Consider the following 22914-nt stretch of genomic DNA (forward strand, 5'->3'; position numbering starts at 1 on the left):
GGGTGGGGGAGCAGTGGAGGGGTTTCAAGAGGGAGGGGCGGAGGGGAGGAGGGGCCTCGGGGGCGGGAGGAGGGCCAGTGGAGGGTCTCGGGAGGGAGGGGAGGAGGGCCGGACCCACACTGCGACCTTAAAGAGTGTCCCGGGGCCGCGGCCGCCAGGGGAGCGCGGACGGCGGAGTGCGAGCCGTTGCAGCCAGGCGCGGCGGTGAGGTGGCCGGCGCAGGAGGGAGCGGGCGGGCGGGCGGGTTAGGGAACGCGGCCTGACAGTCCCCGCCCTGCCGCACACGTGCTGCGACATCGGCGCGGACCGGGCTTGCGACCGGGTCCCGGGAGGCGCAGGGGGTCGGGCGGGCTCTGCCTCGAGCGGTGCCGCGCAGGGTGCGCGCGCTGCGCGGGGAGGCATCCCGTGCAGGCCGGGTGACGCGCTCCGCAGCTGCAGCAGTTGTTGGCACCCCGGTGCCCGGCCGAAGGGTTTGGATGGTGGTGGCATGCGGCCTCCTGCCACCCAGCTGCAGCGGGAGACAGGTCTTCCCTAGCGAAATGCAGCCTCACCCGGTTCGACCACCGAAGAAGTTATTTTCCTCTCGGAGCCAGTAGCAGTGCTGGCGTGGTTTCGGCGACTCCTGGGTAGTTTGAAGGAGGAGGGTGGGACGCTTGAAAGGATTCGGGTTTTCTACTCCAAACGGTACAGCAAGCTCCCAAGTCAGTGCGGACCAGTCTGGTGTGTGCAAGTCCTGCATTCTCGTGAAGCCACAGTTCATACTCAGTTTCTTCTGCATACTCTCTGGGTTCATCTGTTAGTACCTTTTCTGTTTTCTGTAATTTGACAGTTATCCCTGAGAAGGAGAGTTAAGTGGTAGAGTGCTTGGCTAGTATGCAGGAAGGTAGGTGTGATCTCCAGCACGGGGAAAGCATTTTTATATATGTTAATTTGTTTTTGAAATTATAATTAAGATCATTTCCTCTCTCCGCTTTTCTACTTCTAATCCATTCTATGTAACTTCCCCTCTCAAATTCATGGTCTCGGTCTCTCTCTCTCTCTCTCTCTCTCTCTCTCTCTCTCTCTCTCTCTCTCTCTCTCTCTCTCTCTCTCTCTCTTTTGGTTTTTCGAGACAGGGCTTCTCTGTGTAGCTTTGGTGCCGGTCCTGGATCTCGCTCTGTAGACCAGGCTAGACTGGAACTCACAGAGATCCACCTGGCTCTGCCTCCCAAGGTGCTGGGCTTAAAGGCGTGCGCCACCACCGCAGCTGCGCGCTTAGATACTTTTTTCTGTGCCGTCCAAGTTAGTAAAAGAAATGAATACATTGAAGTTTATCTGAGGCCACTTTGAATGATACCCCTGCAGTCAGTCTTTTATTTTCCCTGCAGAAATGTAGCCCTGGGTGTTTCTGTAACTACCGTGTTGCTAACTTAAAAAGAAACTTTTTTTTTTTTTAGAAAGAAGGTTCTTGGAATATAGTCATTGACAAAGTTGTTTTTTTTTTTTTTTAAACAAATTCTTCGTTGCTGCCATTATTTTCTTGACTTTCAGGATGGCTTTGGCATTTGAAAGAACCTTGGCCTAATACACCAACCTCCTCAGTGTGATGAGGAATGAAACTGTCCTGTTATATGTAAATCAATTCTGTGTTTGGAAAACATACAGAATAGTTTGAGCAATGGGTAATTTTGATCTGGTATGTTAAGGAGTCCTCCATTTTTTTTTTTCTAGTTAGCATTAAGTCCACGTCTCAGCAAGTTGGTTTTTTTGTCTAAAGGTAGAGGAAGGCTTTGTTTCCCCGAAACTCTAGCCTTCGACACAAACATTTCAAGTTGTGCTGTAGAGAACGTTGGCGACTTGACTCTCTGAGACTTACCCCTGGGATTCTGATCAAGTAAAATCCGAACCCAGTAGTCCAGAAGTTGCACCAAAGTGTGGCTGTCCCACATTATCAGCCTTACCTGGGAGTTTGGGCTGTGAGAATCTCTGGTCATACTTGAGGCCTGTTGAATCAGAATCTGGATTGTAACAAGACTTTAGGTAAATCGACACATTTACTGCTGAAACGTGATGGGATGATGAGAAGAACAGAGTCAGGGCTCTGTTCTGGACCTTGTGGCAGTTTTGACTGCCTGTGCCTGGTCATTCTATAATCCACCTTGTCTAGATGGAGACCTCCAGTTTGGGAGCCACGTGACTCAATGGGGCGCCTAGGCTCTGGCTCTCAGTGGCACAGGCTGCAGTCTGAAATAACGACAGCCTGGTGGACTGGACTTTCACCATAGACTTCTGAAACACTAGTCTGGTGTGGTCTGGGCCGTTTGTGATTGGTTCCTTTTCTGCTGTTTGTTTTCGAGGTTTTCATACAGATTGGGGTGCCGTGGGGGCTATAGTAGTGATACTGAGGGAAGGTGTTCAGTGTGTGAGCTCTTGGAGGGGAAGTGGATTACTTGGCTGTGTTGATACATTAAGTCCCCTTAGGAACCCATTTTCCCACTCCCCAAAGTTAAGGTGTAGTAACTTAGCAGGCTTAGAGAATGGGGGAACGCAGAGGCTAACTGAACATTTCCTTCTTCCCAGGGATATGTGGTGCACACCCTACACTCTAGAGAACTGCTTTCCACAGAACCCAGGGACACCATGAAGTCTAATCCTGCCATCCAAGCTGCCATTGACCTCACGGCAGGGGCCGCAGGTAATCCTCAGGGGGGAAAAATCCTTCCCCCTGTATTCCTGAAGTACTTCCTTAGAGTGGTTTGGAAATTATTACCCCATAGGTAATATACTCTACCCTCAGAAATGAACCGACTTAATGGAAATGTGATACTGTTCAGAGCGTGGCAGCAAGTACGATACAGTAGTGTTTAGTTATATCAGAGCTTTAGCAGTCAGTGCAGGATGACGATGTCCCTGGTATTGCTAGAAAACATCTCACTTCCAAAATGAACTACAAACTCACTTGGCTACTGTCCCATGCAAGGACAGGCATGTGGCAGTGGGCCACCCCCAAGCTGGGCAGTCCTCAGACCTTTTGTGGTACAAAATGCCGGTTACTGTTCTTCTTTGTTTCAAGATTTACTTTATGTCTATTCACGAGTATGTGTGTGTCTGTGGGAGTATCTGCCACGTGTGAGCAGGTGCCCGAGGTGACTGGAATTGCGTATTGGATCCCATCCCCTGGAGCTGGAGTCATAGGCAGTTGTGGGCCACCCATGTGGGTGCTGGGAACCAAAAGTAAGTCCCTCTAGAAATGCAGTAAGCTGGGCCCTTTCTCCAGTTCCTCTGTTACTTTTCTTATTGGTGATAGGAAAGAAAGGAAGGCCCCCTTTAGCAATGAGGCTGATATTCCTCAGTGTCTCCAGGCGTGGAAGGGAAGAAGATGCAGAATCTTTTGAGAATGGGCAGTTGAGGCTGACCCTCAAATCCTGAGCCTAAGGGCTGTCTGGAGCCAGGGCTGGTGACCTGAGGCCACTGTAAAAAGACCACCTTTAACATGCGGGTGTAAGGAGAAGCTTAGCCTGGGGCAAAAAGAACTGGATACCCATAATAGTCATTTTGTTTTCAAAGTTCCCTGTCATCTTAGGGGCAACTGGCACACTGGCAGGCACATGTTTCCCAAGGGAACCTTTGATCTACCCTAGCCCCCCCATATTCAATTCTTGTAAATGGGGAGGCCAGAGCACCATGCTGCTCGATGTTCTCTTATCCAGTATGACCTCTTGGGTCAACAGATCAAGTGTGGTCAGGGGACTACCACCTCTCACTCTGTCTGTCCTTTGTTCAGCTGTAAAAAAAAGTCCTTGTACAGAGAACAACTCCCTCTCTCCCCCCTCCCCCCAGTTATTCCACCCCCCTCTATGAACCAAAGGTCAAAATTGGTTCAGAAGGAAGGCTGATAAGGATCCCCAGGCAAGGACACCTCTCCAGGCTAGAGACAGGAGTGTTCCAGTCTGGTGAGCAGGTCCAACAACTAGCAAGGTTCTGCCCCAACATGTTAATTAACACTGTGGGTCTTCAGGTCAGTCCCCACTACTTTGTGGAAGGGAGGATGGGCCAATCCCTTGGATCTCATTCCCTCCTCTTAGTCCTAGTCATAGGGTTAAGTCAATTCCCTCCTCTTAGTCCTAAATCATAGGATTAAGTCCATTCCCTCCTCTTAGTCCTAAATCATAGGATTAAGTCCATTCCCTCCTCTTCAAACTAAGTCATAGGATTAGATCAGTTCCCTCCTCTTAGTCCTGGTCACAGGGTTAAGTCAGTTCCCTCCTCTTGCCCTCATGCCAGGCTGTGGAGATGCTGATTGGAAGTGACACAAACATCCGCTAGCTCTGGCTAATGGAGAGCATTGCGTGTTCCACTCTGGCCTCTTCTGTAAGGTGTGCAGTCTCTTGAGAGAGTCTCAGCTTTGGCAGTCTGTGCTCTTCCGACAGTCTAAAGGACAAACAAGGCTTTATTGCAATAATTTTTCAAGAAGTTTACCTCTTCCCTGACCATGTGCATTCAGATATTTGAGTAGCACTGAGAGGTGATATTTTTATGTAAATTGCAATAATATTGTTGGGAGCCTTGTGTAGACCACAGTTGCCAGCAGGCTTTTTCTGTTTTAAACAATGAAAAGGTGTCCATATAGTGATATTAATATTCTGCTGCTGCCTGTGGTTTGGGATCTCTCCCTGGGCTTGGGAACACAAGGCTGCCCCAGGGCTGCTGGATTTGTGATTTCTGAGCACAAGTTTGCTGGCGGGGGGTAGAGACTTTATGTGGGGGGGTGCACGCTGGTCAGTGGAGGTGCTCATTAGTGATACTAGACTGCGTTCTATTGTGAGGGACCTGGAATGCAATCAGGAAGGAGCACTCTCACTTTTGAGGGTCCCAAAGTTTAGTTGGCATAGAAGGCCTTACAGAACTCTGGGTATCAATGTTCACTATGTATGCAGAAAAACCCCCAGTTCCTGGCTTCTTGTTTTGTTGACATCTTTGTTTTAGTATGCTTAGTGGGGCAGCAGCCTCCTCTGAGGTCAGAGGTGGTTTGAACTCTTTGCTACCCTGTCTGGACTGGCAGATTCCTAGGTTTTGAGATTTTTCCCCCCCCACTGGCACAGAGAACCCCCATGTTCCATGACCACCCCTTACTGGTGGAAGTGATTGATCTGTAAGTACAGAGTCAGCTGCGGTCAAGGGTCAGGATGGGATGTGGATGTAAATAAACTCCTTGTCTCCTGTTGATTCGAAGCCAAGCCGCTCCTACCAGACATGTTTCCCAGCCAGCTCATGGCTGTTAAAGTTGTCTTTGTCCTGACCAGCACTCGCTGTAGGGAGAGGTCCCAGGGAAGGCTCCGTGGGCAGCTAGGGTGAGAGCTGAAACAGAGTTAGGGTATTGGGTAGTTACCAAACCAAGGCAGTGTGCACCCCGAAAGCTGACTTTCAGAGGTGTGGGTTGAGTTAGTTTAGTATCCCCCTTACACCAGGGAAAAACAGTCCCGGGCAGTTCTTGAGGTGTATCTCATTATCTGGCACACTGGCTGGGAAGGAGGAATTTCACAGCCCTGAAGTTTACCTTCTCAGTGTCAAAATGACAAGCACCCCAAAAACCATTTTGAAGGGATGTCTTGAAAATGTCCTGCTTCCCAGTCCCGGAAAGTGGCACTGCTGCTGACTGGGGGTTTGAGGTCTCCCTGTTTGTCCTGTTGTAAGTTGTCCCGTCCCCGATAAAGGGCCTCAGTGACTTGTGATTTGCTGCTTGTGTATAGAAAGCTGACAGTCCGTGCATGACACTGTTGGACAGACTCTTTGTTGCTATGATAAAATGTCCAAAGAGTGAGTTCGAGGCCAGCCTCGTCTACAGAGTTGAGTTCCAGGGCCGCCAGGACTGTCACACAGAGAAACCCTGTCTTGAAAAACAAAAACAAAAACAAAAAAACAAAAACAAAAACAAAAAAAGATCCAGACTGTCACTCAGCCTAAGGGAGGGGGTTTATTTTGGCCCAGAATTTCAGAGGTTTTATTCCACCCTGGTGGGAAGGGATGGAAGACCAGAGAAGCTCACATCATGGCAGCCAGAAAGCATACTTATCTATATTATACACACCCCCGCACTCAGAGAGAGAGAGAGAGAGAGAGAGAGAGAGAGAGAGAGAGAGAAGAGAAGAGAAGAGAAGAGAAGAGAGGTCTGCTTTGCCCTTTTTCTTCCCGATTTCCACCATTTGTATTACGTCTGGACACCAGCCCCTGGTGCTTCAGAGTGGGTCTTTCTTCCTTAGTTAATGCACTCTGGAATTCACAAGCAAACCAGAGGTCTGCCTTATTGGTCTCTTAGAGGCCTCTCAAAGCGGTCAAACCGACAGTGAGAATCACCCATCACAGTGACTATTCATTAAATGTTGTGTATGATCTGGTCTCGGTACCTCTCCTGAAGAGCGAATTGCCTGTGGTATCCTCTCAAGAAGATGAGGCTATTCATTTGTCCTTCAAGGAGAAGAGAATAATCTGAAATATAACTTGTATGCAGGTGGAGGAACCCTTCAATATTGGTATTACTGATGTATAAATCGGAGAGCTGCCTTGGCACTGGGCTTTGCTGGCTGGAGCTGGGGGTAGGCATTGGACTGAGTCCTGTCATACACACTATTGGGATTTAGCTCCTCTTTCATGAGGGAATGAAGCTTTTACTCCATTATATTCATCACATAACCAGCAATAAGTGCTATCTGTCTGCACATTCAGGCTGAGAGAGTTAACATGCAAATACTTCAGTTCAAATGTTAATGTGCTGAACTACAGGCTTTACTCAGTTTATCCAAAAGGTGCACCCTGAAAGTCCTAACAGTCACCGATTCTTTGGAATAATTAAATTGTTTTGCTGTGTGTGGGACACATCCCTAGCCCAGCAGTGTGTAGGAGAGACTAGTTCTGAGGATAGGAGCATCATCTCGACTTGTGGTTGTTTTCGCTTTAGTCTCACTAGCGTGGGCTAGCCTGGGACTTGGAGTCCTCCTGCTTCCGACTCCTGAGTATGGGGATTACAGGTCCGCACCACCCATTCTGCTCTAACATCTTGGTAAATGATAGTCCAGTGATTCAGAGATAATCAGGTGAAGCTATCCTGTTACTCTCCTGGAAGAAGCAGACAATAGCAAGAAAATCTCAGAAATTGCTTTCTTTAATAGGTCAAGTCATTCTCAGACTCCTTGGAAGTAACACCTTGTCTATTAGTAAATAAATGAATTTTATGATGACATCCTCAGTGTCCTCCATCTCTATTTCCCACAGCACAGGTGGAATAACCATGAATAATATCTGAGTTGTAAAATTGCATTTCTTAAGCCAGGCAGTGGTGGTGCATACCTTTAATCCCAGCACTCGGGAGGCAGAGGCAAGTGGATCTCTTGAGTTTGAGGCCAGTGTGGTCTACACAGTGAGTTCCAGGACAGCCAGGGATACACAGAGAAACCCTGTCTTGAAAAACAAAAACAAAACAAAATTGCATTTCTTAAATATGTTGTGTAAGCCTTCCATTTTGATAGCATTTTAGTGGCCTCATCAGATAGCTGCTGTTTCCTGACCTAAGCAGGGGGATCTGAAATATGGGGCCTTCTCGACCTCATGAGGGAGGTAAATATTAACCAACGGCATGTCCTAAAACTTTGGTCCTAGTCCAGGGTCTACAGATGTTATGGGGCAATCACAGTTTGTTCTTATCCCTGTGTTCAGAACTCTCACTGAAGGAGTCTAATGCAATGTAGACTTAGTACATTTAGTATTCTTATAGTGTGGAAACAATTACAAGGCAGACTTCAGTCCATTTATATAAGCAAAGGTAGTCTGTTCCCTAACTAAGTACAAGTCATTAATTGATAGAGTTAAAAATTCTAGTGTTTTTTTTCAGGGTCCAATGTTTTGCCCTCAAGAGATTAATTAGCAGGCTTCTTGTTTTCCTTATCTGGCACTTGGCTTCTCTCTCATGTCTATAGTGGCTGTTGTTTAGTAACTACTTGTCTGCCAGGTTTGCGCCAAGCCTGCCAGGTTTGTGCCAAGTTGACACTATCAGATGGTGTAGATGAAGAACAGAGGCTCATAGGGGTATCTACTGTCTGGATGGCATGGTAAAACTGAGTCCCAGCCTCCCCCAAACATTGGAATGGAGAAACCAAACATCTCCCCTGTACACATGAGTCTCTTTAGGATTGGCCTCTGGTGCTGACCAGCAGGGGCACCTGCCAGAAGTTGTACTGAACTTGGCTAGACGATTTGGGGGTGGGGGGGGCAGTCAGTTATTAGGAACAAAAATACCGCTAAACCATGGACAGCAAGCTACCTTCCTTCTTGTCCATGGCTGTAGACTCATTCTAAAGACTCACGTCCTCCCTCTAGGGGGCACAGCATGTGTCCTGACTGGGCAGCCCTTCGACACGATGAAGGTGAAGATGCAGACTTTCCCAGACCTCTACCGGGGCCTCACCGACTGCTGCCTGAAGACCTACTCCCAGGTGGGCTTCCGTGGCTTCTACAAGGGCACCAGCCCCGCACTGATTGCCAATATCGCAGAGAACTCGGTGCTCTTCATGTGTTACGGCTTCTGCCAGCAGGTGGTCCGCAAAGTGGTTGGATTGGACAATCAGGCAAAACTGAGGTGAGTCACCGACGCTCCGTTGTTTCTTAAATAAGTGAACACTTGATTTCAATGACATGTGTAGGAAAGAAGTTTCCTTTTTAAAAATGACTCTGATGTTCTACACTGTCATGGCGTGAACCAGAGAAGGCCAAAGGCATCATGTTAAGAGTCCACTGTGTGTTTGGTCCCTATGGGAAGAGGCTTTCCGCATGAACAGATGTTTGGGCTACATCTGTAGAACATGGGACGTAAGTTTTAGGTTCCCTTTCATCAGTGGCGAGTATTGAAAGGGAACCTGGGCGATGCTAGACAAGAAACGTGGAATTTAGGAAGCTGTAGATGGACCCAGCTTTCTTGGGCTGAACCCTCCCTATACATCAGACTTCATTTGTGCTGCATCTTCCCTAGGCTCCTATATCCAGAGACCAGACAATTCATAAACCACTGGGATGCTTAGTCATCCCTCCTTCAAACGTTGATTTATTTGAAATGATTTAAAATTTATATTGGGGGAAGGGCTGGGGAAAAAGCTTAATTACTAAAATGCTTACAAGGCGCTAAGGTAGATCCTTACCACCCACATAAAAAGCTGGACATGGTGTGTGCTTAGAATCCCAGTGTTGGGAAGGCAGAAGCAGAAGGAGATCTAAGGCCGCAAGTCCCAGAGAGAGATCCTTTCTCAAAAGACAGGTATAGCTCCTGAGAAACACATACACACATACACACCTCCATACATACATATGCACACAATAAAATCATTATATGTCATTTTTATACACACACACACACACACACACACACACACACACACTCACACTCACACACACACACACACACACACACACACACACTCACATATCGTTTATATTTGCAAAGGGCAGAGGCTTGTAGGCTGTGTCAGTATCAACTGGAGCCTCTATTGCAGCCACAGGTTGACACAACTGAAGTAGACTCCTTGGACACGGAGGTGTGTTCTGGAGACATCTACAAGATTCAGATGCGCTATTTCATAGGCAAGAACTTCATCTTGACGGCAGAACTTGTGTTGAAAAGCTAGGGACATCCAAGACAAGGGCTGAGCATGATCCTCCAGCCCTCCAGCTGCGGTGGGGGGGGGGGCAGGAAGCAGAGCCCAGGAGACGGAAGCAGAGGGCCACGAGATTAGCATCCCGCAGGGAAAGCAGACAGAAGCAAAGCACTAGACTGCTGGCTTTCTCTAGCTGAAGGAGAGACATTCTATTTCAGGACATCTGGGTTTACCTCCTTCAGCTTCGTTAGTGATGGACAACATGGGAGAGGAGCCAGAGCGGCAGTGGGTACCCCGGGAAGGTTCTGGGAGGAGAAAGACCCTTTGCTCCCCTCTGGGCAAAGTAACCAAAGAGATGGTGATGGGACCACACTCCTGGGATTCTGGCCCCGCGTGTCCCTCCTCACTTCCCCTGCGTCTTCGCCTATGAACAGAGACTGGTTTGAGCACAGTGCCTTTCCTCCTCTGTGTTTTATTTGAGACATGGTCCCACTGTGTAGCCTGGACTGGCCTGAAAGTCACCATCACCCTGCCTCAGCCTCCACCACAGGGATGCTGGGTGCGCATTACTACGTTCACATAGTCTTTTCTGAGGATGGCCAGTAGGATGCTTTACAGCTCTGTGCCTCCACACCCTCTCCAGAAGCAAGGGTTGGGGTTGCCGAGAAAGGGTTGGAGAATGAATGCCTCACTGTGTTCCTTGTGTGGAGTTTTGAGCATGTTTATTTCGTGTGATACCCACAGTATGTAGCTTCTCACTACACAAGTTCTTCAGTACGGACATCAGCCTGGTTCACTTGCTCTAACACAGCACTAGAATCTTTGCTGAGCTCAGAGTCTTCCCCTTTTCAGTCTTAGGAGACACTTTGCTTTTTACTTGCTGGGCAAACAGTGCCTACAGTCTGCTGTACTCTGACACGTAGGTTGTGTCTTTATGGCCCTCACCATGACCATGTGGAGGGGATGTCCTTTCCGTCTTTCGGATGGAGAAATAGTCACGGTTGCTGGACCAAGGACAGTGTCATCTGAGCCCACTGTCCCCCTTCTGCCCAGTCCTCTGTCTGTTAGACCAGCAAGGATACTGGTCAGATCTAGAGAGGGCGTTTATCAAGAGTGGCAAAGGGAAACAGTTGAAGCAAGCATTGCTATGGAGTTCTGCAACCGCATCACAAATATTTGTGTGTCCTGGCTTGAACCTCGTGTGGCGTTGCCCTTTGACCTTTGGTTGAATGAGATCTTACACAGCAGAGGCATTTAGATCAAACAGTAGAGTCTTTCTTTTTTTGAAAAGTTTCATACAATATATTTTGATCATATTTCCCACTCCCCCACCCCCATTTTCTAGATCCTCCGTACCTCCCTACCAACTTTATGTTCTTTTTATCTTTTTAAGACAAAGTAATAAAACAAGAAGCACACATACATACAAAAACATAAATCAACATGAACAAAGAGACCAGCAAGGCAAAACTAACCCCAACAGAGCAAAATGAGAGGAAGAGTCTACAGTGGCTTCTTAGAAAACCCCATCCTACACTCTGGGCACTTTCAATTCCAGCCGTGCACGTTCATCCTACATGGAGAGCTGAAGGTCTGTGTGCCTGTTGTATGCCCTGGAAAGTACTTAGGAGGAAGTCAAAGTCCGTGGAAGTGCTGACTTGGCTTCTCCCTTGTACTCTCAGGGTGTTTTATGTTCATTCAGATTCTGGAACCCTCCCAACACCTGAGGTTGAGTTGGCATCCATGTTTATTGACCGATACCTTTGTTCGAACAAACTTGATACATTCTAGGTAATGGCCCCCAAGGACAGTTGCCTGTCAGCGGGTTGATAGAGTCCCTGAGGCAGGCCAAGTATGGTCTGCGGGCTGGCCAGGAGACCGTTGGAAGCTTTGGCTTTTAACAGATGAGCTAAGGAGTGGTGGGAAGGCGTGAACCAAACAGAGCAAGACACTTGCTCCACACTCAAGGATGTTGGTATGCCTGCTTGGCCCGTCTTAGTTCACGGTGGTAGGCTTAATTCTCTAAGGTCAAAAGGAAGTCCATCCAGCAAACAGTCCTGCTTCAGAGAGCCCCCATGCATGATAAGCCTGCTCTGCTGAGTCCCGGATGTTCGAGAGACCAGCTCGGCCTGCAGACAGCAGCTGCTGTCTGATGCAGAGGCGAGGCTGCCGAAAACCAAGGCCAAAGCTGGAAGCAAGAGAAGCTTATTTAGCTTACAGTAACCTGGGGGGTACAAGAGCTTAGGGCTGGGGTTGGCATCTGCCTGGTTCTTCTAGAGTGTCTTCTGGCTGTGTGATGGCATTGCAGATGGAATCATGATGGAAATGTGTGAGGAGAGGTCCCCAGCTACTGCAGGAAGTAGTTCTTGTTAGTGCAGTCCTGTGAGAGCTGTATTGGTGTCTGTCACCATCACCCCACAAGGATGGCAGCATCCTAGGACCCACTTTTTTTTTTATAATTGAAACTTTTTTTTTTTTTTTTTTGGTTTTTTGAGACAGGGTTTCTCTGTGTAGCCTTGGCTGTCCTAGAACCTACTCTGTAGCCCAGGCTGGCCTCGAACTCACAGAGATCTGCCCGCCTCTGCCTCCCAAGTACTGGGATTAAAGGCATGTGCCACCACTGCCCAGCTGAAACATTTTTTTCCATACAATGTATTTCGATCATGTTTTTTCCCTCTCTCAGTTTTTCCCAGATCCTCCCTACCTCTTTACCCAGACTTCATTTTCTTTTCCTCCCCCCTCTAAAGCAAACAAAAACAAAACAACAACAAATAAAACAAGAAATGCAAAGACCAGTGAGACAAAAAAAAAAAATGCACAATGCAAACGGAAACAAAAAGTCTACAAAAAAATGCCACTACATTCATTTTGTGTTATCCAGTTACTTCAGGGAAGTGTGAATATACCCAGTGAGACTCCCCCGGAGAAAACTAATTTTTCCTCTGCTGCCAGGTATCAGTTTTAGGTAGCTGGTTAGGGGTGGGCGCCTGTGTCCATTTCTCTCTTCCCAGTGCCGGGACCCCATCTGGCTGTGTAAGTCTTATGGCATGCTGCCATAGTCTCTGCGTTCATATGGACATCAGTCCTGTTGTGTCTGGAAGATGCTGCTTCCTTGGAGTCCTCCATCCTCTCTGGCTCTCACAGCCTTCCCATCTCCTCTTCCACATAGATCCTGAGCTCCGAAGGGGAGGGGTTTGATGAAAACATCCCATTTCAGGCTGCGCGCTCCAAAGTCTCTCACTCTCTGCACATTGTCCAGTTGTGAGTCTCAGTGTTAGTTTCCCATCTACCGCAAGAAGCTTCTCTGATGAAGGCTGAGAGAGGCACTGGTCCGTGAATGTTCCTGATGAATATGCCATTAGGGATCATTTTATTACTAAGTTCCTTTAGTAGAATTACAGCTTTAGGTTTTCCTCTAAGCTAATGGCCTATCTAGTGTCCAGTTCTTGGCCACATTCGCCATGTCAAGTATAGGTTCCGACTCATGGAGTAGAGGCCTTAAGTCCAATCAGAGAGTGGTTGGTTATCTCCATAATATTTGTGCTGTTATTGCAGCAGTATATCTTGCAGTCGGGTCACTGTTGTAGGTCGCAGGGTTTGTAGCAGGTTGCTGTTGATGACTCTAGGAGCATGCGGAGTACCTTCCAGGACCATGAATGCTCGTCAGTAGAGGTGAAGGTTCTAGTCAGGCACCAGCTTGACTGCTCTGTGTTTGATGACGTATGTAAGGGTTGTCTTCAGCCGTGGGGCTTTACCCTCAGGTTGTGGAGAGTGACCAATAACGATGGTAATGACCTGTGATGTTTGGGGGTTCCCATGGGCGGGCCCTACCTCTTAAATGTCCCATCACTTGCACAACAAAGGGTCAAGCTTCCATCACCCAAGCTGTTGGGTCACATATGCAAACCATATCAGATCTTAACAGAGGTCATAGCTAAATTGGGAAATCGTTGTGTGATCACAAAAACCTAGACTGGTTTTTATCTGTAGTGGTTAGATTCCATGTCTGGTTACTTCAGGTTGGATTTGGTGCCAGAAGGAATATTGTCACAAATATACTAAGGTATTAATAGACTGTATTTGGGGAAGTAGGATTGTAAGTGATTTCCCCCTCTTTCTTATGGTCCCTCCTTTTTTCTTTATGTGCCTTAGCTTGGGCTACTAAAAAAATGCCATCCATTAGGAAGCTTCAACAAACATTTCTTCTTCTGGAGGCTGCCAAGTCAGAAATGAAGGTGCCACCAGGCTCAAGCCCTGGTTCAGACATGGTTTGTCATTGTCCTCACCTGGCAGCGAGAGCAAGATTATAGGCCACGGATCTCGTGATGAAGAAGGTCTCATCTTTAGGAACCGATCCATTCCTGATTGCCTCTTAAGAGCCCTGGCTTTCAACGCTGTTACACCTCGGTGGTTAGGTTCTCAACACACGACTTGAGGGGAGGGGGACATAAGCATGGATGTAGCTAGCCGTCAGGCAGACCTGGGTTTGATTCCCAGCATGCCGCTCTCTAGATGTGTGGCTTTGGGAACATGTATGACCTCTCAGTGCCATTCCTCGTGGAGCTGGAGGACTGCAATCCGCTACAGGGTCTCAGGACTCTTAGATGGGAAGCGCATGTAGAAGAAGTCCCTCTCTCATCCCCGTGTTCTCTCTGTGTGGCGCGTGCCGAAGGGACACACGAGCTGATGGTCGATCCTCTGTCCTTTCAGTGACCTCCAGAACGCAACTGCTGGCTCCTTCGCCTCCGCCTTCGCCGCGCTGGTCCTCTGCCCCACAGAGCTTGTCAAGTGCCGGCTCCAGACCATGTATGAAATGGAATCTTCAGGAAAGATAGCTGCGAGCCAGAAGTAAGCCCTGTTTATTCACAGGGGTTAGGTTTTTTCATCTTGGTGCACTGTGTTTTCATTTTATTGTTAAAATTGAGTGCCAAGTGTAAAAACAGCTTTCCCTAAGTCTAAAATACTGTGTCAGGGGATTTTCTGAGAAGACTTTTTATTATGTTTGGACTCACTACCTACCCTAGCTTAGGCAGCTATTTAATAGTCCAGAAATGGAGTCACCAAGGAGCTGAATGTCCCCTTTGTCCTCTGGGGTGCATAAGGCATGATCTTCAGCCATATTTGGGAGACAGCTTTGAACTGGGTCTGAGGGCTGAGCTGAGTGTGGATTTAGATTGAGGTGAGTGTTTCATGCCCTTTCACATGGGTGTTCAGGCTTATCACCACAATTTAGTGGCAACTCCCACCCTTCCCAAATCATCACCTGTCCTTGGTAAGGGTCCAAGTTCTGAAAACATGCATCAGAAACCTTTGTAAGTAGAGCTGCTTTCTGGTCCTGTCACTGATCAGCTTAGACACGAAAGCAGCTGCCTGTCCACTGCTGTGAGGCTATAAATGCCACATGTGTCTAGAATGAAAAAACTGTCTATTATCCTTATTAATCACAAAATGTGCCTATTTATCTTGACATGTGGCTGGTTGAAGATCTGGTCAAGGGTGTTGCCATCACCCAAGGTCTGTAAATCTTCTGGGGAACCAGTCAACAAATTGACCAGTAGTCAGTTTCCTCCCCTGCTATTCATGGCCTCGGAGTCTAACAATATAATGCTTTAAAACAGTGGTTCTCAACCTGAGGGTCATAACCCCTAGAGGTTGAATGACCCTTTCACAAGGGTCCCATATCAGATATTCTGCATATCAGATATTTACATTCCAATTCATAATAGTAGCAAAATTACAGTTATGAGGTAGTAATGAAATAACTTTATGGTTGGGGATCACCACAACGTGGACTGTATTAAAGGGTCGCAGCATCAGGAAGGTTGAGAACAACTGCTTTAAAGGGTTATTTCTGAACTAGAACCCACAGTACTGTGAATACATACAGATCATAAGCGGGCAGTTCTAGAAACAGTCACGAAGTGAATGGGCCTTTGTAACCAGGGCCTAGAGTAAGAAACAGACCGTTGACACCACCACACACAGGCTTGGATGCAGACTCACTGCAGCTCAGTGCTGAGTTGGGGTCACTTAGCATGTTCACATGTGTGGTGGGAACAGAGCTCTCAGCAGGAAGGTGGTGGCTTATGGCCTCTGTCACTCGGGGAGTCGATGTGACGTCTCTCCGGCTCCCTAAGAACAAAGTAAGCAATTCGGTAGTTACACCGAGCATGTGGCATTCAGCTTGGTCTCAGCGTATAGACAACCTACCACAGGGCGCACTGTGGTGGAGATGGCGGTCGGGGTGTCTGGCCCTGAAGCTGCTCCGGGAGCAGGGCTCATCTGCAAAAGGGACTTCTCTGTATCCCTTCCGCTGGAGAGACTCAGTTCCTGGGTGTTCCTCCAATCCCAAGGGCTAGAGCCCAACCCTCAGAGTTCCTTGTCTTGCCTTCAAGTGACGCTCATCCTTCTGGACCACCTGAACACATTATCCTAAACACACGGTGACGGCCACTGTTGGCCGTCAACGTGATAGAATCTAGATTCACCTAGGAGGTCAGCATCTGGGCACACCTGTGAGGGGCTCTCTTTGTTCAGTCGACTGAGGTAGGAAGACTCACGTACAAAAGAGGTGGCGCCATTACCTGAGCCTGGGCCCTAGACTGCGCAACAGGAAGAGTCTGCTGAGCACCCAGCACCCAGCAGTCCTTGCTGTCTGCTGCCTGACTGCAGATGCAGTGTGATCAGCTGCCCTGGGCTCCTGCCGCACTACCGTGCCCCCACCATGGACTGTACCCCCGAACTGTGAGCCCAAACCAAGTCCTTTCTCCCTCCAGTTTGCACCTTGCCTGGTTTTTTTTTTTTTTTTTAATTTTATTTTACAATACTATTCAGTTCTATATAATAGCCACAGATTCCCTTGTTCTCTCCCTTCCTGCCCCCTTCCCCTTCCCCCCAGCACACCCCCCATTCCCACATCTTCCAGATCAGGGTCTCCCCCGAGGACTGGGATCGACCTGATAGACTCAGTCCAGGCAGGTCCAGTCCCCTCCTCCCAGATTGAGCCAGGCGTCCCTGCACAAGCCCCAGATTTCAAACAGCCAACTCATGCAATGAGCCCAGGACCAGGTACCACTGCCTGGATGCCTCCCAAACAGATCAAGCCAATCAACTGTCTCACCTATTTAGAAGGCCTGATCCAGTTGGGGGCCCCTCAGCCTTTGGTTCATAGTTCATGTGTTTCCATTCATTTGGCTATTTGTCCCTGTGCTTTATCCAACCTTGGTTTCAACAATTCTCGCTCATATAAACCCTCCTCTTTCTCACTAATTAGACTCCCAGCACTCCACCCGGGGCCTAGCCGTGGATGTCTGCATCCAGATTCCTCAGTCCTTGGATGACCCCAACTATTAGGGTGTTTTTGCCTGGTGTTTTATTACAACAAGTAACTAATACACCCACGAGCTGGAAGAGATGGGGCTCCAAGGGGCAAGGCACGGGAGCAAGTATAGTATTGTTTATCTATGGCCAGCCCTGGATGGCTCGTTATTGTAATTCATTTTTACGTAGTCACTGTTGAAAAGACCGGCGCTAACCCTTTTACATCTCAGACAATGTAACTTATAGTAGTGAGCAGGCCCGCTTAGGCACAGGTAAGGAAGTAGCTGGTTGGGTAAACAGAGGTCCCACTAAGTCTAAGAGTAACAGGTGTGCTTTCTTCTTCTGGAGGCTGCCAAGTCAGAAATGAAGGTGCCACCAGGCTCAAGCCCTGGTTCAGACATGGTTTGTCACTGTCCTTACCTGGCAACGAGAGGAAGATTATAGGCCACAGATCTCGTGATGAAGAAGGTCTCGTCCTCAGGAACCCATCCATTCCTGACTGCCTCTTAAGAGCCCTGGTTTTCAATGCTGTTACACATTAGTGGTTAGGTTCTCAGCACACGACTTGAGGGGTGGGCACAGGAAAACCCAGTTATAGGAAAGCTGGTCACCTAAGCCGTCCTTGGTACAAAAATCTCACTGCGTGCACACACCCTCACTGACTCTGCCTCCTGCTTTGTCTCCCCCAGCACAGTTTGGTCAGTGGTGAAAGAAATCTTTAGGACGGACGGCCCCTTGGGCTTCTACCACGGACTCTCAAGCACTTTACTTCGGGAAGTACCAGGCTACTTCTTATTCTTCGGTGGCTATGAACTGAGCAGATCCTTTTTCGCATCAGGGAAATCAAAAGATGAACTAGGTAAATGTACTCCCATTGACAACATTTGGGGTTAGTAGAGTCAGCCTCCTGGGTTTCCTGGTTTCCACAGGTTCTGTGTTCAGTGTGCTGGGAGTCCACCCAGCACTGGGGAGTTTCTGGGTGCCAGGAAGTAAAATGGCAGTGGGTGTTGGCTAGCACCGTCCCCTGAGGGAAGTTTCCTGAAGACAAGCTCTCAAGTCTTATATCTCAAACTTCTTGGCCACATTAGCATTGTTAGAGCTGTCTCTTCTTCTGGGTAGTACTAACTGTTCTGCCTCCATTAGAGGAGGAAATAGAGATTATTTTCCTGATGGAGAAATCAACTATCAACAATCTCACAATAAGCTCTCAAAGCTTTTTTTTAATTGGTTAATTGCCTGTCATTGCAGTTACAAAGTAAGATTGTCTGCCAAGCCCCTGTCTCTGACATCAAATCACAAATAAGTTTGTTCTCCAAACATTGTTTATTCATTATCCATTAAATTAGTACTTCCTGATAGATCTGCTATTTAGGCATTTAATTAACAGGGTTTCTCAAGCTGTTGTGGGGTGCCCTATACATGCAAGATGTTCAATCGCATCCCTGGCCATTTTCCCCACTACAGATAGCAACCTCCCTCCAAGGAGGAATAAAAACAAACTGAATAACATAGCTTCAGAACTTGTCAGTGTTCCCTGGGGAGACCAAGGCAGCCTTGCTTGAGAACTACTGTATCAGATGTTAAGGCTGTTTCAAGACAAAAACAGAACTAACGACAACCATGTGGCACGGACCATTGATGAGATCAGTCTCGTTTGATGTACTGGTTGGGCAGCCTAAAATACATTTCTGCTTTTAAGTTGCATACCTAAGTATCACATCTCCACCCAGAGTTCTATCTCTGCCTTGAAAACCCTAGCTCTGAGCGTAAGGTGGGCCGGTAATGAGGAAATTGGTCAGTGCTTATCAGTGTCATAAATGGAAACAATCCTTGTTGCACCTGTCTAATAGAGTACATTTCTCAAATGTGATAACAAATCGTGGTGTTTTGAGAACAGTACATAGATTGTTTTTTCCCTTTCCTGAGGAGGGAGATTAGGGCTATTGGGGGTTAAAGTTGAGAAAGACATGGACTGTATTTCAGTGGCTGTTTTCTTATTCCCCGTGATGTGAGACCTGTTGGCTGTGGGTGGGTCAACCCCAACTGGAGGATGAGGCTGGGATGGGGACTCAGTACCTGAGTGACCAGCTGGTCTTGATGAGGCCCAGGGATAATCCGACTTCTTAGCCAGAGCCTTGAACATTTTTCAAGGAGTTGACTGTTCCATGCGCTTCTGGAAACGCCACCTAAAACAAAGTGCCCCTGGCTGCTTTCCTTCCCTAGGTCCAGTCCCACTGATGCTAAGTGGTGGATTTGGTGGAATTTGCCTGTGGCTGGCTGTGTATCCAGTGGATTGTATCAAATCTAGAATCCAAGTTCTTTCTATGAGTGGCAAACAGACAGGACTAGTCAGAACTTTTCTGAGTATCGTGAAGAACGAAGGTAAGGCTGATGTGGGCAGAGAGAGACTGGGGGTATGTTCACAGTGATTATCTCTGTGAAATGGATCCATCTAGGGTTAATTTGGGCAGAGACTGGGGTATGTTCACAGTGATTATCTCTGAAATGGATCCATCTAGGGTTAATTTGGGCAGAGACTGGGGTGTGTCCACAGTGATTATCTCTGTGAAATGGATCCATCTAGGGTTAATTAGCCCCGTGACTGCTCTTATCTCCCTGCCTCAGGACCTTCTCCTAAGACTGACTTTCTATTTCCAAACTGTTTGCTTTATCTTATTTTCATGGTTCTCAAAAACGTTTAAAGTTCTTTTTCCTAACTTCCAGGCCAGGTACCTGGCAGGATTCTTTGTATTCTAAAGACCTTGGGGATGTTTTTAAGATACAGAATTGTCTAGAGGGAAGAATGTTTTGAAGCGAGTAGCATCACCTCATTTACATAATCCAAATATGAAAAGACCTCTACCAGGACCACTAAGGCGTTAAAAGAATATATTGGATATATTATATTCTTATTACGGTACAGTTAAAAGAATGTAATACTACATCTTTAGCAATAAGACCTCTGGAATGAGAAATGATCTGAGCAGTCTGTAGAGATGATTTGCTGTCAGGTTTTAGAGTTATGTAGGATACAGACTTTTAAAGTCATGTTTGTATGACATCAACCCAAAGACCGGTCTTTCTAGCATCCACCTTACAGGCATCTTAAAACTAGGGTTATGGGAAGGCTTGAACGGAAGAAGGGGAAGAGGTAAATTAGATTTATAATTATAATCTAAAAAAATAAAATAATTCAGGTGGAGAGATGACTCAGCGGTTAAGAGAGCTTTGGCTGCTCTTCCAGAAGTCCTGAGTTCAGTTCCCAGTATCACATGATGGCTCACAGCCATATATAATGGGACCTGATGCCCTCTTCTGGCATGAATGGGTATGTGTGGCTAGACCACCATATACATGAGATAAATAAATCTTTAAAAATAAATAAATAAAATAATTTAAAAAGCGAAATAGATGAGGTCAAAAACGTCATTATCAAAACAAAACAGAAAGTACCTTGGATTATGAACTTGTGCGTTGGCTCTAAAGAGAGTACATTGACCCAGGGACATGTTTAATTCATAACTCAAACGGAATGCAGGTTTCTTTGTATTACCGATCCTGCATGCCTTCTCCAGGTTGGCCGGGCACACCCTCGTTCAGTCGGTGTCATCTAGGTCTCCCCCAAGACCATGCTGAGCAGGGTGAATACATCTCTTCCTGCTGGCCCCTCTGGCTGGCTCTTCACTTGCCTCCACCTGGCCAGGTTAGCCCTCAGCTCTGCCCTGTCCATACTGCCTGAATCCTCCAGGCATAGCATTTCCTTTGTTATTTGAGCATCAGTCGGCTTTGCCGGGGGCTTGCCACTTACCCTGTTCCTGCTGTCTGTTGAGGGGAACCTGAGAGCAAGCCTTCATTCATCACAAGGGCTTTCGTACTGTGTCTGAGTGTGTGGGCACGGGTGATCTCTCCTGTGCAGCTGCACGTGTGACCTCAAGTAATCGCTGTCACAGTCTTGGATTGCCTTTCTGTCTTGCAGGAATAACGGCCTTGTATTCTGGACTGAAACCTACTATGATCCGAGCCTTCCCCGCCAACGCGGCGCTGTTTTTGGCCTATGAGTACAGCAGGAAGTTGATGATGAGCCAATTTGAAGCCTACTGAAGTGTCCTGGATGCCAGGCAGCCTTTAGTTTAGTGACCGTTGTTAACTCAGGGTTTCACGGAGTTACAAGAACAATGTGGGATTATTTGATGAATTGGGACATTTGTCCTCGTCTTCCCTTCTTCTGCTCAGAGTCTTAGACTTGGTGGCTGCTGGTGGCCTTACACAGACTGCCTTCCTCCCAGGACAGAACTTCTGCGGAAGCCAGGGCTACACATGCAATTTAGAGGGCCCTAAGTTGAGGAAAACACGTTTGTTCCCACGTCTAGTTGTAAGTGGTGACCAATGTCTTTGCAGATGGTTGTAAATGACTGCCTAACCCATCCTAGACGTAGGGCCAAAGGCTGCTGAGCCTGTGCACTAAGGGGTTAAAGTTTTTAACTTTTGGGGTACATTAAAGCTAAAACACCTATCTATATTTTTAGATAAACTTCTATGCGTACTTGTGTGGCTTCTACATTCTTGATGAAATTTCAGGATGGATATCCTGGCTTTGTTTTTCCCATGCTGCTCAACAGTGCCATTCATTTTCTAGGTGGGCTGGTTCTTTTGCACTCTGGGGTTGGTAGGAGTGGCCTGGAGTGTTAGTGCTCTGTAGGGCAGCAGAGTACCCACCAGCTTCCCTTCTGACTCAAAGAGCTTCCTCCCCTCGTGCTAGATTCATGATCGACAAGCGGCTGCCCTGCCATGCTCTCATGAAAACTGACAGTGGCTCTTACCTGGTCTCAGCAGGAACCCAGGGTGCTCTTCTGGTCCTGGATATGGAACCACTCTGAACCCAGTGTCTCTCTGCCTCCACCAATCAGAGGCCCTTAAGGGGTCGGAGACGAAGTCTGGGCTCCCTGCTAGTCACGGAGAAGGCCGAAGGAGCTCACTAATTAGGCACCTCAGCATAAGTATATCAGGGCTCACCCTCCTGAAGTTCGCCCTGGGGCCCATAACTCCTTGATTTGCCTCTACATTTGGAGCTGGCGGTCTGTGAATTTTTTTTTTTTTCCAGAGCTGAGGACCGACCCCAGGGCCTTGTGCTTGCTAGGCAAGCGCTCTACCACTGAGCTAAAATCCCCAACCCCTGGTCTGTGTATTTTAATGACTGTAGGTGGTGTGTAAATTGGGAAAGCACCGTGACATAGTAAGAACATTTTTATTAAACTAGGGAATATGTAGCAACCAACATCTTATTGTCTGCTGTACGTCCAAGACCAGAGGGGCTGACAGTAGGCTTTGTTCCTCCTCTGCCTACAAAGCTGAAGGAAGTCGGCTGACCTTATTCATGCCCTCTTGCCACAATGCCAGCAACACAAGGTCGGGAAAGCATAGTGCTCCCCAAAAGGAAGGGGTACCCCTCAGCATCCCTGGGCTGGCACTTTAGGGGAGAACCGTCTGTCTGTCTGCTTTAGTTTTCTCCCTTGTATGGCCAGTGGCTGCTGAGTGCTGCTTCAACTCAACAGGTCTGGTTTCGAGCGCCGGAGGATTGGTTGGTTGCCTGCGGGAAGAGGACCGGCCCAAGCCGTCGTCTCCCTTTCTGGTGCCTGAGGTCTAGTTCATATTGTCCCTGTTGGCTGTGTGGCTTCTCATAGTCTGCCCCTTGAAGATTTGTGGCCTTCTAGAGAAATAGTGAGAAACAAGGGAAGTGAAAAATGGAGACCTAAGCAGAATTTTTTATTTTTCTGTTGGTTTAATGTGTGGGTACAATTGAACTTGAGGCAAAGCCAGAACTTGAGATATTTTGTTTAAAGAAATGAGTACTCTATCATTATTAAATAAACCTAATGTGAGTCTGTGATGAGTTTCATTTAGATACATTACATTTCTATTAAGGGCCAATAGGAATATTAAAGATTTATGGATAATAAACTTCTAGGTGTTGTTTGCA

General features: G+C 47.5%; 1 protein-coding gene across 6 annotated transcripts; it reads left to right on the plus strand.

The window, feature by feature from the left end:
- The first annotated feature begins 84 nt into the window (after nucleotides 1–84).
- Nucleotides 85–22914, plus strand: Slc25a15 (solute carrier family 25 member 15). 6 transcript variants are annotated; one of them, XM_076553645.1, is made up of 7 exons: nucleotides 85–209; nucleotides 2560–2674; nucleotides 8350–8608; nucleotides 14328–14465; nucleotides 17627–17796; nucleotides 19161–19319; nucleotides 20914–22914. In XM_076553645.1, exons 2-7 carry the CDS (start codon nucleotides 2620–2622, stop codon nucleotides 21036–21038), a joined length of 906 nt encoding a protein of 301 aa, XP_076409760.1. In that variant the 5' UTR covers nucleotides 85–209; nucleotides 2560–2619; the 3' UTR covers nucleotides 21039–22914. The 6 variants fall into 6 exon arrangements, with proteins under 6 accessions (XP_076409760.1, XP_076409763.1, XP_006983063.1 ...); XM_076553648.1 differs by having other exon boundaries at nucleotides 100–204; XM_006983001.4 differs by lacking the exon at nucleotides 85–209 and adding an exon at nucleotides 280–795.

The sequence above is a fragment of the Peromyscus maniculatus genome, chromosome 17 (genome assembly GCF_049852395.1).
Source record: "Peromyscus maniculatus bairdii isolate BWxNUB_F1_BW_parent chromosome 17, HU_Pman_BW_mat_3.1, whole genome shotgun sequence".
NCBI classification, from domain to species: domain Eukaryota; kingdom Metazoa; phylum Chordata; class Mammalia; order Rodentia; family Cricetidae; genus Peromyscus; species Peromyscus maniculatus.

Bases quoted from the DNA above. Each gene is read 5' to 3' on its own strand.
- Slc25a15 (XM_076553645.1), top strand. From the start codon at position 2,620: ATGAAGTCTAATCCTGCCATCCAAGCTGCCATTGACCTCACGGCAGGG. The intron at 8,609-14,327 runs GTGAGTCACCGA...CTGTCCTTTCAG, and splicing joins GACAATCAGGCAAAACTGAG to TGACCTCCAGAACGCAACTG. The intron at 14,466-17,626 runs GTAAGCCCTGTT...TGTCTCCCCCAG, and splicing joins AAGATAGCTGCGAGCCAGAA to CACAGTTTGGTCAGTGGTGA.